The sequence below is a fragment of the Cololabis saira genome, chromosome 9 (assembly GCF_033807715.1).
Source record: "Cololabis saira isolate AMF1-May2022 chromosome 9, fColSai1.1, whole genome shotgun sequence".
NCBI lineage: Eukaryota > Metazoa > Chordata > Actinopteri > Beloniformes > Belonidae > Cololabis > Cololabis saira.
Window position 1 is genome coordinate 25,271,967 of NC_084595.1, and position 16,118 is coordinate 25,288,084.

The 16,118-nt window shown below is 41.6% G+C and overlaps 1 protein-coding gene across 6 annotated transcripts in view; it reads left to right on the top strand.

Moving 5' to 3' along the window:
• rtkna (rhotekin a) overlaps positions 1-16,118 on the top strand; it is a 60,121-nt gene that overhangs the window by 39,267 nt on the left and 4,736 nt on the right. For 5 of the 6 annotated variants that reach the window (XM_061728966.1, XM_061728961.1, XM_061728963.1 and 2 more), the window contains exons 2-9: positions 9,086-9,347; positions 9,759-9,812; positions 11,677-11,794; positions 12,818-13,042; positions 13,150-13,244; positions 13,787-13,893; positions 14,077-14,208; positions 15,879-16,041. In XM_061728966.1, coding sequence (XP_061584950.1) covers positions 9,086-9,347; positions 9,759-9,812; positions 11,677-11,794; positions 12,818-13,042; positions 13,150-13,244; positions 13,787-13,893; positions 14,077-14,208; positions 15,879-16,041 — 1,156 coding nt within the window. The remainder of the gene's footprint in view (positions 1-9,085; positions 9,348-9,758; positions 9,813-11,676; positions 11,795-12,817; positions 13,043-13,149; positions 13,245-13,786; positions 13,894-14,076; positions 14,209-15,878; positions 16,042-16,118) is intronic. The other variant, XM_061728962.1, reaches the window with a different exon arrangement.

Below are 16,118 nucleotides of genomic sequence, written 5' to 3' on the forward strand. Positions count from 1 at the left end.
CAAAATATCCCAGTAAAATGCAAAGTTCACTTGGTACTGTTGATCAGACTCAAATTTTCCCCCGGACAATCTGGGACGCACAGCCGATCCGATCGAGTTCAACACCTGTCTGTGTGTCTTAGGCCCCGTTTACACGTAGCCGGGTATTTACAAAAACGGAGGCGTTTTCATGCGTTTTGGCCGTTCGTTTACACGGAAACGCAGCTCAAAGTCACCAAAAACGATCATTTCTGAAAACTCCGGCCAAAGTGGAGATTTTCAAAAACTCCGTTTTCCCGTTTGCGTCTAAACGGAGGAAAACGGAGGAAAACGGAGATTTAAGCTTCAGAACGTCACATTATGCACCAGAAACTCACCAGCGTCATGTGTGCGACCTGTGTTTACAATTAGTTTGGCCACCGTCAATATTTTCTTGTATTTTACCTGTTTTATATTCTAAAGTCACACTTAAAAGTAACTCTCCCCCCCCGTCCAGCCTCCTGCTCATTCAAGCCTGTGAGCGCGTCAGCCAGCAGCATGAAGCCTGAATTATGGTTCCGCGTTCAATCGACGGCGTAGGGTACGCGGCGACGCGCATCGTACGTGCGCGTCGCCGCGTACCCTGCGTTGGTGTAACGCGGAACCATAAATCAGCCTTAACTGGAAGTTACACACGTGTCATTTGTTGATGTTTTTCCAGGATTCTTATTGGCTGGCATGACGTTAACAGCGTTTTCATGCGGGTCCGTGTAAACGAGGATTTTTTTGAAAACGTAGAGGGGAACATATCCGTTTTTGTAAATACCCGGCTACGTGTAAACGTGGCCTTACTCTTCTCCTTAACGCATTCGTGTTCCCAGAGGTGTAAGGTAATATGTCGGTCTGAGAACTGTTGGTCACGGTGACACACAAGCTGAGATTCAAAGCACAAAGTACTGTGCAACACAACTCTCTCAACCCCCTACAGGAATGTCACAATGGGGATAAATAACATAACCAACTTTCCTTCACAGACTAACACCTCTCTTCAAACACTAACGTCATGTGCTAGTTGAACACCAAGCTGAAACAGTATGTTGAAAAATTTGTGCAGAATTCAGATTACAGCGTCACATCAATGGAATGCTTTTTTCTTTTTTTTCTTTTGCCTCATGTGCTTCGTTTATGTGATTAATCCCTTTTACTTTATCTCCATCTCAGGGATGTACTTGCATCATGCTCTCATTGACAGAGATCACAGGGGTCTTTGATCAAGAGCTTTGAAAGAGCAGCTTCATACACATTTCTTTATTAAACCCCTTTATCCCCACACTATTTGCTTCTGCCTCACAGAGAAAGTTAATCAGTTAATACAATACCAACTTGTCTAACAGATTGTAGCTGCGCTCCACCCTGCAGTGCAAGACGTTTCTAGTGCCAGGAAAATGCATTGATGAGACTGCAGTATTATTCCACGTGTTTCTCAATTCATTAATTACCCGCTCAGTGACATCTCTCAACCCTGTTCTGTTCTCCTTCTCACATAAGGATCCAGATCATCTTTTTTCAATTTAGCTGTAAAACACAGAGAACGATTCCAAAACCGCACAAGAATTTAATTAATTCCATCACATAAATTTTGAGAACAGTGATTTGCACTTTTTTTTTTTTTTTCTTTTTCTTCCTGCAGCCTTTTAAAGGACTATTTGGATCTTTGAAGATGAGCATTTCTTGTTGCGTTGCTTCTTGGCAGATGATTTACAGTCTATAGTCTACAGTTTATTATACAAACGGTAGACCACTCTGCTCTCTCTGGTTCTCTGAGCGGTGAAGTTCAAGAGTAGCTGTTGTTCATACCAAACTACCCAACTTGTTCATTGTGAACCATTTTTCCAGAACAAAGGTATTTATGAGTGTGGTTTGGAGCCTCTGTGCAGCGTTTCATAAATCTATACACTGCAGGGTTGTTAGTTCTGTACTAGGAGACCACACACGGATGTACAGTAGTTAGACTAACAAACATGCTCTAACCTTGCTTTTATTATTATTTTGTACTCCTTTACATTGCCTTAAGCAGGTCTGGTTTTCCTGCCTGCTCCTCTTCCCAGCTCCCAGCATTCCTCTACATGGAAATGCAAACCTGGGCTGACTGTACACAGTCTTATGACCAGTTAAGCTTTAGTATACCTATAAATTGCTGAAGTGATCACTGCCTGGCAGAGTCTGAGATCCCCGTACTCTCTCGTAGCTCTGAACAAATTTGCTTTATAGCCTGATATACACTCAGCTGTTTCTCTCCTTAGGTCCTGCTGCTTCCAGCTAAACAAATGCAAGTGCAAAGTGCACACATGGAACAAATATGCTTGCGCTGGGTTCCATGCAGTCCTTGCTGGAGATGCAGCATGATTTAAGACATCAATATATGCATATTGTTTCTCTCTTTAGGGACATTTGCACTGACCCTGCCCACTTCGTTTTGTGATTTAGCTGCAGTACAACACACTGCCATTGAGTGAGGACATCTGGCTGCAAAATTACTTGGACACAGCCAGCACAATCGCATTTGGACAAGGACTTGCACAGTTGTGCCCATACAGTAGTTTTCCATGCAAGCAGAGCTGAAACTGTCTCTATTGTCAGCAGATAATTGGATGCATACGTTGCTGGGAGGAGGGAGAGTTCACAGTGTTCAGACTCTGAGATTAAGTGAGTTCACTGTTGAAGCTCTAAAGCCTTAACTCGCTGACGGCGAGAGCTTCCTCACACCTACACCCAGGGTATGCCAAAAGGCAAAATGCCCTTGCAGGCCATGGGATACATGTGAGATCATTTGTTCCTGGGCTTTGACTGCATTGTAGCCAGCTTTGCCGTCATAAATGGTGATTGCGAACACTTCACTTGTTTCTGTTTTTCTCCCCTTCCTCACTATATTCCATGACAGGACCAAACCAGTTCCCTTCACTCTTGTTGTGCCCTCACTTCCCAGCCGAAGGCTTAAATACTGGAGGGACTTTGTTTGGTGAATGGGATCTTTGTTTTTCAGTGGTTTGGGATTGTCGTGTGATTTGTCTGTTTACTCCTAGTGTGACTCCACACCACATCGTTGCACACAAGATGCATAGCATCTTTCACATCCATTAGTGTTTTCCTGTTTAAGAATGACAGTGATATAGTGTTTTTGATGTATCCTGACATGTGTGCATGATAGCTTTTATCGTTCCTTTCTCCTGTCTCCATCTCTCTCCGCTGTCCCCCTGAAGCTCTAGTTGTATATCCATGCTCATTTATCATGTTATCTTTTTCTTCTGACCACTCGCTACTAATCAGCCATTTATGTTTTTCAATCTGTTTATTCCTCTCGTACTCTAATCCGCTCCCTCCAGCTCTAAAGCGCAGCTGTGCTCTGCAAGAGGGGAAAGTAGCGGAAGAGGGTGGAGAGAGGCGAGGCACATAGTTGTGGCTAGCTAATTGAAAGCCAGGCAGTCTGGTCAGTAAAGTCCCAACATATGGGAGTGGTCGGGAATTTGCAAATCTTTGTTTTGTGTGGGTGTGTGTGGATGTGGAATAACAAAAGATCTCATTTGTGTAAATCTACACATCTCTGGCTATGATGATTGGCAGATAGCACGTGTATGAACTTCCTCATCTGTCTAATTGTGCCTTTAGATTCTAGCCTTTTGCAGCCCTTCTGTTGTTATTGCCCTCTTCTCATGCTGCTTATCTTATCAGCCTGTTTCATTCTGGCTCGCCGACCAGTTTTTTTGCTGTTGAGTAAAAAGCTAAGTACTCAGCTGTCATGTTTTGTCTGATCACCAACACTTCACATAGCAAAGGAAAGGTTTTACTTGTACTCCTTAACAGAAGAAGACAAATAGGACCATTGGTGTTACTGATGTCTTCTCTGAATGTCCACATTTAACCTATTGAGAGCATTCAGGTTAGCATTGTTGCTCTAAAGTGATTGGAAAATAATAAAAAAAAAAAAACTATAAAAGCGAAATTGCTAAATTAGTCCCTAAAACCTTTCAGCTTGATAATACAGGCTTAAAAAAAATCACATCCACAATGTTTTCTTTCTCTGAAGTTTCAATTCATCATCACATCAATGATGTACTTCTTCTTTAGTGGTCGTGGTTCATTCATATATTTCCCACATCTCACCAGTGTTCCTTCTGAACACACTAACTTTTCACACTCTAAATTTTTGACAATGATATGGTTAACATTAGTGCCATAAACTTTCTCGGGGGTTGTGATTGCCGTCATTCCACGTGAATGCTACTTGATAAGATTGTACTGATGTAAGTACTTGCAGATCGTGAAGTGGGAATTATTTCCAGCGCTGATTTTGGAATCACAACAACTCCGTAGGCAATTTTACAAACGTGAATTGTGACACATGGACAGATCTACCACTTGGATGCTCTGTGGCACCATTTCTCTCAATGATTCCTCCCCCTCCTCTTCCCTTTTGTGACGTCTATTCTCTGTTTCTTTGCGTTAAGCTGGGTTTTTTGGTTGTTTTTTTTTTTCCTAAACAAATCATGTGTGTGTTAAACGTGACCCCAAGGGCTAACTGCATGCTGTAACTGCAGGCATCTCACCTGCTTTGTGACAGGGGGGAGAGGTCAGAGGTCGGCGATCTGAACAGGAAAGCCTACTCATGCAGAACAACACATCGTAAACAAACCATTACACACCATCTGCAGTGGCGTCAAATCCCCCCAACGGTGTTGTTTGTGTAGGTGTGTGTGTCGTAGTATCCCTGTGATCTCATCTGCAGACACACAAGTGATGATAACGCAGCTAAACGGGGACAGAGAGCTGACCATCTGGCATCTACTGAGGCATCAAATAACCTGCTAAAAGGTTACATTACCATTGTGCGCGTATACTGTACATCAGAAATCAAGTATTTTTCCCGTATGGTAGATAACAGTTAGTTTTGACCACTGAATAGATTTTTTATTTTTTTTATTTTAGCAGATCGCCAAGAATGTTTTCAAGTCACAGTCATGTGATGATTTCAGTGTTAAAGTATGGTGTCTTGGTTTTAATTGGATCCATGCATGGCTTTAGACAATTTCACACCCATTCATTGAGTGTTCATGAGGTTTAAGCATAAGTACCTATCATAGTAAAGTAGCATCTGGTAATGTGAACATTTGTGTCTTTGCCCATTAATGCCATTTGTTCTCTGGGGTGAAGATGCCTTTGTGTCGCTTAAAACGTCACTCTGTCATCCCGTCAGCTGTTGATTTCCAGAGCTTTATGTTTCATTAGCTCCACAGCAGACTGGCTATTAGAAACATATACATTTTCATTTGTGTTCAAGTTTACTCGTCTGACTTTCCTGATTGCCAATTCTGTTTTTATCCCACCACTTTTTGAATCTATCCAAACCACTTTACAGTTCTTCTCTTTTACTTTATTTTGCAATACCCTTTCTTTTCTTATTTTCCCTCTTTCGCCTCTTGTTTCCTTGGCAGCTGCCCCTCCCTCCCTTCAAGCAGACGTTTCACCCTGCCTGTCAGCCTTTCCTGACCTTCCTCTCTACTCCTCACCTCAATGTCTCCGCTCGTTTTTAAAAATAAAAAACAGCGCCCCTCCCCTTCTGCTCTGCTGCTCGATACCCAACAAGGACTCCATCCCTGTCGACCGCTCGCCTTCCATCCACCTTTTTATCGTTCTGCCACCCACGCTGCCATCATCGCAGGCAGTCAGCTTTTCTGCCAGTGCCCACTGGTCCAACACCTGCTACTCTGAGCACACACTGTGGATCCGTTTGCATCAATGTGTCTTTCTGTGCCTCAGAGTATTTCATATCGTAAAAATGAAATGAAATAAGATTCCTCATCCACTTATTGTTGCATGTGTGTTAGTGTGCTGTTGTTTTTCTCTTGCTTGTGTGAATGTGTCAGTTTGTTGTGCAGTGTTAGCCTGACCCACAGCCAGACATGTGGATTAAAGTAAGATCTAGGCTGCTCCATCTCTATTCTGAGATGCCCAGAAGGAGAAGCCTGTTAATTTAGCTGCTATAAATACGAGGGCCTCCTCTCAGCAGGTCACTCTAAGACCTACTGTGTAGAACTGGACTGTGACAGCTTCTTTACACTTCCAATGAGAGCCTATGCATTCCTTCAAATCTGGTGTATCAGGCTCTGGATGTCAGGGATGTGTGTGGGAAAAGAGTTAAAGTACCTCTACAAAAGACATGCACGCAGCTTTCTATCATTTCTCTCTTTATTCTCAGCCAAATGTTTATGGATACACAACTTCCCTGCTACATGCCAACACCAGCCTTTTAAAAAATATATATATATTTTTTAGATCAATCAATAAAGCTGGCTAGATTTGGAATTGGATTGTAATTCTGTGCTAACCAAATCAGTGAAATCCATATCTTCCCTTCAGTTCATCTTCTCGCCACTCTCTGCCACATGCGAACACACACCCATACCTGTTTACCCTTCTTAAGATAAACACGTTGGAACTATACAAGATAATGCAAGAGGGGAAAAGTCCTGTTCCGCATCTTAGTGTACCACTTTGCTAAATAGATTTGGCAAAATTAAGGTTTTGCTTTTCCTGCTCCTTTCAGGAACTTTTTTTTTTCCAAAACAATACAAAGAAAAAGCTTTTGAACAAGCTGTAGTTATTTTTAAAGAAGACATTCATTGTGTTGCTCCTCTTTTCTTCTCTTGCAGACAGAGACCTTATGTCTCTGCATAACAATGATCAAATTATGTTGCAGCTGATGATGATAATGTGGGAGGACGTGAATGTGATTGAGGGGAAAAATTCGGACTTTCTGTCCGTAACGTAATTAACAAGAAGTGTCACAAGTGTAATCACTGTTTGCTGCAGGATCCAATTAAACTTGTAATACTTGTTTATTACCGACAATGAATCGTTATGCAGTCTCAGGAATGCCATGATTTAATTTCTAAAGGCATTCCTAAAACTGGATGGTCTGGAATTTTCTGTATTTGACGATAGAGATTTCAGGAATTTGAATTATCATCTGGGACATAAAAGCAGATTCTTTAGAGAGAGTCTTCTCCAGTGTTTCTCAGTTTTTTATCCCGTCACATGTCACACCAAACCCAGCTCAGTGCAAAGAAAAGTCAAAAAGTAAATATCACTTTGCTGATAGAAAATAGAAATGGGTCAAAGTGGCGAAACTGAGATTGTCAAGAAGATTGCAACCTATGCATCTCTACCAACTGCCTCTTTTTGCTTTTTTCAGTCAGTAATGATTGTTCTCATAGTAATAGTTTATAGATTTTTTTGTTGACAAAGAAACTAAAGGCTTTATCTAAACCTTTTAGAGAAGTTGCTGTGTAACAAGCATACTGAAAACGATCTCTTATTGCTACTATATAAAAAGATAAACAGTCTTGCTTGTTTAATTTTTCCTCTACTTTTCAATTGTTGAATCCAAAAAGACTCCTGAAAAGAGAGTAAAGCCTATGAGCTTTTATAAACCCTTCAGCTTTGAAATTGTTTTCTTCACCTACACAACACAGAAGTTGCTCTAATTTGTTCTTTCACAATAAAGTGGACTATAATTGCTTTTCAGTCAGGGTAAATGTTCATTTAATGACGGGATAATTTGTTCCAGCCACATTTCTCGAACAGCACCATTGTAGCTTTTGTGCACAACTCTAGACTGATATTTATTATCATCTTCATTATGTTTAGTGTGAATTCACTCAGGCAGGCTGTCTCTGCTGGTCTTTTGCTTCTGCACATTCGATTTTATGGGATATCTGCCCGCTACCACCACTGTTCGTCTTTGGAAGTCTAAACGCTATCTTGCTTCTGTAGTAAGTAATTTAGAGTCATTATAGCAGGCTCCATTAGATATTTACTCCTACGGGAGCTTTTTACCACCATAAAGGAATCAGGTGTTTGGATATCAAGACACAGACTGTTTGTTTTTTTTAGCATTTAATCAGATGCGTATGACTCAGTTTGTAGTGAAATGCATTCTGGAGTGTAAAAAGTGGCTTTTATGTAAAAAATCTTACACATTTTTTTCCCCTGCTGAGTTTCTGCTCAGGGCAAGCGATCAATAGTAATGATTGATAAAAAAAGAAAAGCAAGCTGGGGACAGGGATGTGGAAGAGAAAGTGAATGTAGAAGAAAACAAGGAGTTAATCTTTAAATGTGTCTATCAAAATGACTTTAAAAAAAATCGAGATGGACGGAGTTAGAGATGATAAATGAGAAGTGTTGAATTATTGAAGATTATTTATGTGCAGTGTGTGTGCTTGTTAATGTACACTAGAGAGGGTGGATACACATACACTTAGTCCTTTCATTTAAGAATTCTTTATTGATCGTTGATCATATGAGACCACTGGTGTGCACTTACATGATTCTAGTACGTTCTAGTACTTTGGTGTTTAAGTCAGGGATCCCTCTACAGTTCCTCCCGCTGTTCTCAGTAACCACACTGTTAACTATTTAAACTCATAACTGTGTGTATTAGGGTTTAAAAACCGTGGACAGCATGGTGGTGGTGGGGATTGTTGTTGAGGAATGAGAAAGATTTTTGTGTCTTGCTCTTGATTTGGCAGGTCAGATTTAGTCAGCTATTCTTTTTCTCTCATTTCTCCTTTGAGAAGAGAGACATCCGTTAGAAATCACCAAGTGTGCATGTGTACATTTGTGTGTCCCTCATTTGGGCTGCAGACATTCCGTGTCTGACAGCGTCATTATTCTTTCTCAGATCTGAAATCTGCAGCCTCTCTCTCTGTGTTGTGTGTTGCATAAGTAAGTAAGTAAGTAGCTTGGCAATAAATGATTCAACAGCTACATTTCTATCCAACGGGGTTATGGATCAGCCTGTAAGAGGGCAAAAGACCATGCACCCACATATGCACATCTTTGAACACAGGATCCAAAATCTTCTCATCGACACACCTCACTAATGTATTCACTGGAGACCTGCAATCCACTTGCTCTCTTTAGCTGTTCAGTACTTAATTTCTCCCATGAGCACTTTCTTTCTTCTTCCCTGATAATGTCTGTCTCTGTTTTTCAAAAGACAAACCGTGCAAAGTGCATCATTATCCAACAATTAAGCTCCTTTTCTTGACACTCCGTTTTCTCTTTGCAGGACAGCGATATTCAGAAGAAGATTGACCATGAGATCCGGATGCGCGATGGAGCCTGCAAATTGCTGGCTGCCTGCTCGCAAAGAGACCAGGCTTTGGAGGCGGCGAAGAGCCTGCAGACCTGCAGCACTCGTATCATGGCCTACATGTCGGAGCTGCAGAGGATGAAGGAAGCCCAGGTCATGCAGAATGTCCCACGCAGAGCTTCAGATGCGGGGCCGATGGACGACAGGCTCCCATGCAAAGGAAAAGTGGCAATCTCAGGCATGTGATGAATAAAAGCACGGAATGAATGTGGGAGGAGAAAATTTGATACATAAATTTGCAGTTTATCCATTTATTTATCTTTTTAACGGTGGTACTCATGGGAGGAAATAACAGCGGAGGCAAATATTTGCAATTTTAATTGTTTTTTGGAACATAAAGATGAGGAAAAAAATATTAATGAGATGCTACACTGCTAGCATCTGTGTGTCAGGGGATGCAGGATCGGTGCATGTGTGCAACCCAGCTGGAGAGCGCAGTAAACACAGTCAGTAATTAGCTGTGAATGCATCTGCCAGTGACTGAAAGCAGTACTGTATGTGCAAGGAGACAAACATGCACAAATATCAGTTAGACAGTGGAGGTGATTAACATTTTTGTGGTCTTATCCCTTGTCTGTTGTCATTCCAGATCTCCGGATCCCTCTCATGTGGAAGGACACGGAATATTTCAAGAACAAAGGAGGTGAGGAGGCACGGTGCAACTGTGTGAAGGGATTCTTAGATGGCCCTCGAATGATTTATTGACGAGTGGCTGAGGGAAGGGGTTTGTGGCTTCACATGAGTTGTGAAATGGCTAATTTAGAGATGGCGAATGCATGTTTTCTTGCAGCTTTGCGAAGGGGAAGGTGCGGTTGCAGTTCCTACGTGACTCGAGAACAAAAATCACTCACTTGCATATTTTAAAACTGTGAACTTCAGGGACACTCATTGAACCACTGACATTCATATAGCTGAGCTTTCCAGTCTTTTGCTTTAATACAGCGGCTCTCTCTCTTTCTCTCGAGACAGAAAAAACTAAACTCGCCAGACAGTTTTTGTCCAGTTTAGAAAACTATTTAAATCTCTTGTTCATTTAACTTCTTTTGTCTCTTCTCTGCTCTGAAAAACTATTGTCAGCCAGGTCATTTTGAAATGTCCTTTCAGGGGTGCACAGAGGGATTTATTTATTTGTTTTTAATTTATTTATGTATTAATTTTATTTTAATTCATATTAGCCCTTTTGTCTCACCAACTTGATAAAGTCAGTTTGGGTTAACACCTGTTCAGCTCAGGGTGCTTGCGCAAGTCTTGAAAGTCTTAATAAGTATGGAATTTTGAAACACTGTTTTCCAGACCTTGAAAAGTCTTGAATTTTGCGTGAAAGTCTTAATAAAGTATGGGGAAAAAATGTATGGTAGAATTTTACAGTATGCTCAAAGGCATTGTGAAAATGTGAAATTCATGTACTTGTGATTTTCATGTTTTGAAACGTTTTCATCAGTAAAAACATAATTTACGGTGAATAATGCATTCGTTCATTGAATACTAGCCTATAAAAAATTCTAAGAAACATTTCTAATAAACACAATTGGTACAATCTCAACCAATGAAGTAGGCAGTAGGCACACAAGTATACAAGTACGTAAAGTTAAGGTCTTGGGGAAAAAAAATATCAGTTTTAAAAAAGTCTGGGAAAAGTCTGGAATTTTAACTTGGAAAAAGAGCAAGCACCCTGTCAGCTATTATATTCTCAGCACCCGATCATCCACTCACGCCCCCCTGGCAGCCAGAATGTAATTAATCGGCGTAACTTGTGCATACAAATGAGCTCAAGAGACTGAGTAGTATACTCCCAACAAAGCTTAATGAGGCTGTTCTTCAAGGTTCTTAAATACACAAGGCAGAAACTGAACCCAGGACGCAAGGAGGAGCAGTGTTTCACTCTCTAACTTGTCCAGTCAGAGCAGCAGTTAAGCCCACACTTGGAATATTTAGTTGAATTAATGCCAGTGAGGCATAAACATGGAAAAGCTACAAAACTGCAAAAATAAACCTTGTGCACGTCACTCAAATTTTGTTGTCAGGTGGAAGAAAAGTAGAAGCCAAAAGAAGAGATTGCCAACCACCATTTCATTTTTGTTGCAATACTGTATACAAGGCTTTTTTCTTTTTTCCATGTCTCATTGTTATGCATATTAAGTTAATAATCAGCACATGGATTTTCAGATTTGCCCATGAAATGAAACTATTGCAGTATGAAAGTATAGATTTTAGTCTTAGTGGTCCCTTGATATTCTCATCATAGCTGATTATTTTACTGAAACTGACATCGACAAACATGATTTTGAGTCAGATGGAAAAGTTGATCTTTTTCAAGCTCCACCTGCTTAGGTCCAATATCCCGTACACAGTAGCCCCTGGCTTCAAACTTCTATTACAAGTTGCATCATCAGGATTGTAAGCAATGATGTTTTGGTGGTGAAAATGTATCATTCCAGTGATGCAACTCTTGCGAATGTGCTCGCTCAACGATTTTCCTTTTCTCCTGTTGCCCCTGACTTTTACAGAGCTGCATCGTTGCGCTGTGTTCTGCCTGCTGCAGCTGGGAGGAGAGATCTTCGATACAGACATGGTGATAGTGGACCGGACACTCACCGATATCTGTTTTGACAACACCATCATTTTGTAAGTTTCTTTCAGTTATATGGTGAAACGACCTCAGTTGTGATCTGAAGGGCGGAGGTTTAAATATTCACAGTTTAAATGAATTCTGTTGCGTATAACATTCTGCATTGATGTTTTCAGTGATAATAGTATCATTGTATTTATGTAGCAAAAGTAAAAGCTGCTCTGTCCAGGTTCTAAAACTGTTGATCAGTTAACTTCTTGAAATTTGATTTGTGAAATTGACTTTGGGGCTTCTTGTTAGTTTTGTTAAGAAACAAAATGAAGAAGAGGTTTGCAGCCCACGTCCTTAGACTGAGGGGGTGCAGACCAGACATCAGCGGCATGTCAGTTTCAAGTTAACTCCGCTCTAATACATATGCACTCTTCACCTCATTGTCTATAAGCTGCTTCCTTTTATCTTTTTTGTTCTAACCGGAGGTATTTCAGTCACTGGCTGGCTGGCATTTTTGGAGTACCTTGATTTTTACCAACTTGGAGGCAACATCCATCTTTTATCTTCATTGGCTTTGTTTTTTTTGTCTACCCAAGCTCCACAACTACGTGGTTACATCTGGACTGTGTAAACTTAATATCTTTCAAAGCATTGTGGTTGATTCCACTTTAGACAGAGGTGTTGTTCTCTTTCTTTGTTGATCGTCGTTACAATTTTAATAAAATGCTGCATTAATGTGCATTAGTGCTTAGAAATGTTATATGCTCAAGTACCTGTAATTACAATCTCCTGACAATTATTTGCAAACATAATGGGATACATGGTAATAATACAAGACACATGTGCACGGTTGACATTTAAAACCTTTCAAAGGATGCTGAACTCCAAACTGCTCCAGAGGTGTGTACTGTATGTATAAAACATGAAATGCAATGCAAACATTAAAAAATAGAAAATAAAAAATCTGCAAGCACTAAAATCCTCTCTATGAAAGTGTGTGAGAAAGGTTGAGTGTGGCTGTAATGCACTTTGAGTTGTTAACAGGTGTACCAAAGTGGTCAGTGTACTATATCTGTGTCCTTCTGCAGTAATGAAGCCGGTCCGGGCTTTGAGCTGCGCGTTGAGCTGTACAGCTGCTGCTCAGAGGACGACTACTCCGCAGGAAGCACGCCGAGAAAACTCGCCAGCAAGCTGAGCTCTTCGCTTGGGCGATCAGCAGGAAAGAAGCTCAGAGCGGCGATGGAGCCTGGACCGTGTAGTCCTGTCAGCAACGGAGGGGGAGCCCCTCTCTTGCTGCCAGTTCCTTCAGTGCCGTAAGTTTAGTTTGAGATGACACAGGTTCGCCCACTCTGCGGATGAGGAGCTTCTTTTTTTTTTGGCTTGGATAAAATGTCGTTTTCTTTTTCTTGCGTGTTGACAGCGGCCCTAAGTACCACCTCTTGGCTCATACCACCCTGTCACTGTCACACGTCCAGGACAGCTTTCGCACGCATGACCTCACCATTTCGGGCAACGGTGAGTGGCAGCCTCCATCAATCTGTGTCCTCGCCGGCTCTCTGCTTTCTCCGCCAGATCGGCCATCTGTCTGTCTTTTGTTTTGTCCTTCTCTCACTTATCACTGTCTCTTGTCGTCTCCCCACGCTCAAATAATCTTTTACACCCCTGTATGGCACATCTCCCCTTCCTCCTCCCAATTTTCACTCTGTTCTCCCATGTTGTTTGACAGATCGCCATTGTCAAGGTCAGGGTAGTAAAAGCTGTGCTTGTGGGTTTGCTGCTGTGTAAAGCGGTAATGATGTGGGCTAACGAGGGCCCAGACCTACAGACAGACAGGGCCCTTGTGTTTTATTCATCGGGACCCTGAGCCTGCTGTAATGTTTCATAGCTGCACTTCTATGGTACTCCCTGCAGCTGCCTGTCTTTTACACCAAAGGGCCTTATTTTGCGTGTTGATGGGGATGAAGAGTGTGTCTGTGCAAATACAAGTCTGTGTGAATGCTAAATGCTGATTTATTTATTTCCTTTTTTCTCTCTCTCTTTCAACTGCGTCCATGTAGAAGAGTGTTCGTACTGGCTGCCCCTCTACGGCAGCATGTGCTGCCGGCTTGCAGCTCAGCCCCACTGTATGACCCAGCAGGTGATGAGTGGATGTTTGAAAGTAAAGGTAAGCTGCCAGGGGTTGGTGTGCCCCTGAAGTCAGGCATTCCTCTAAGGGTTGTACTTGCTCTCGGCTTTGCTCTCAACTTATTTTTACACATTCCTCCCCCACCCTTCATCTCGTCCTTTCCTTCTCATGTTGACATCTCCCTTTGTGTTTCTTTCCACCTGCTTTTTGTTTGCCTTGCAGCAGTGTGGAGGTGACCCTCAGAGTTGGACTAAAGTGTACGCCATTCTTAAAGGAACAAGCCTTTTCTGCTACCACCGGCAGGAGGACGTGGAGGCTAACGTTGAGCCGGCTTTCACCATTGGCATTAACAAGGTAAACTGTAAACCGTCTAAAATGAATAGGGGTGTAACAATATATATCGTGCCACGAAATTTCGCGATACAAAAACGTCACCATACGTGTCGTGGAGGTGACAAAGTGTATCGCGATATTGTGTTATTAATATTAATCTATTGTGTTGACTAGAAACGCGCATCCAACCGCGACCGCGACCGCATCTCGACCCGTGGACCAAAATCTTACTCCGCTCAGAAGAAACTAGTCCCATTTTGTGGTCCCGTTTTGAGCTCTGAACTTTTACTAATGTAAGACTGGTGTAGAGTTAAGCCTTACCTTATTAAATTAAACATTTTTCGGGTCGTGAGTAGGATAAACACGCGGGCAGCTTCTGCTGAATTCCAGTGTACTTTAATGTCGATGTTGTAATGTTGAAATGAAACTGAAGATGCATAATGCAAACCTGACATTTACTTTTGGTTCAGTTTGTGGAAAATGGTTGGCCTGGCTTTCTCTTTAAAACTTAAACAGTTATAAAGCATTACAAACTGTAACAATAGGGCAAACACACAGCATTGTTTTGTATTTTGTGTCTTTCAAAAAAAGACAATTTTTTCCAGTCATATGTTCTTCATTCAAGGTTGTTAAAAAAATACTGCTATAATATCGTATCGTATCGTTATCGTGACCTCAATATCGTGTATCGTACCGTATCGTGAGATTAGTGTATCGTTACACCCCTAAAAATGAAGTAAAAAAACAAAATTAAAAACCCCTCTGATGTTGCTCCAACCTTACGGAACCCATAGCTACGTATTTTTTGGCAACACCTGACGCATCAGCGAAGTACATGGAGAGATTTGTGGATTGCTGCCAGTTTATATCTCAATCCAGCTGCTGGATTTTGATCCTAAGAAGTACATAAAAAATTCACTCTTTTCTTAGTAGTTTCTCTCAAGCTGCCCTCAAGCTAGAAGCCCTCAACCGCACCAATAAAGTTCAACATTAGAAAGCTGTAGTAGTTTCACAGCTTCTGAAGTGCAATTATAGAGATGTTAGATCTGTCAGACTGAAAATGAGCATGACTATAAAAAAAAGAATTAGATGCTGAATAGAAATCTTCTTGGATCTTCACACTAAGAGTTAGGGGTGTACTGCAAACAATCTGGTATCGTGTTTTTTTTCAAGATTCTGCACCGCCACCTGTCAGTCAGTGGGGTTCTCACATATGTTATTCCTTGTTACCCTTTCCAGAGTGGTTTATTCAACTATGTGTGGCTCCTTTACCTCATGACATATTCAACCCTAAACCAAGTTGGTCACATAAGTCTGTGCAATCCTTTCTTTTTATATTTGACTCTCCTGCATGTTAGAACATAGGCTGACCATGGTATGAATGGGACAACACTGCCATCTAGTGGTGTCAAATAGGCCTACCCCCACTTGGAGTAAAACGAGGAGTTGGGAATTGGGAGTTTGCTCTTTTTGTTGGATAATTGCTGAAGGGAAATGGCTTGGAAGAGGACTAATTGGTAGCTTTATTAATGAGGGCTTATTTTCAGTGGGGACTTACAATTACCATTGCCGTAATGATAAGTTGTAGCAGTACATAATGTTGTTCATGCAGGAGCTCAGGCATTTATTCCAGACAGTTGTAATCATTTGACACAAAATACCAAGTGTTCGCTCTTGTCCCTTTGTTTCAGGAGACCAGAATACGTGCAGAGAAAGACCCTCACAGTAAAGTTCAGAATATATGTATCAGTAACCAGTATGGAGGGGAGGAGGTCACACACACCCTGACCACAGAAAGCCGGGAGGACACGCACCGATGGATGGAGGCGTTTTGGCAGCATTTCTATGACATGAGTAAGAGCTTTAATTTAGACCAGGGGTCGGCAACCCGCGGCTCTAGAGCCGCATGCGGCTCTTTAGCGCCGCCCTAG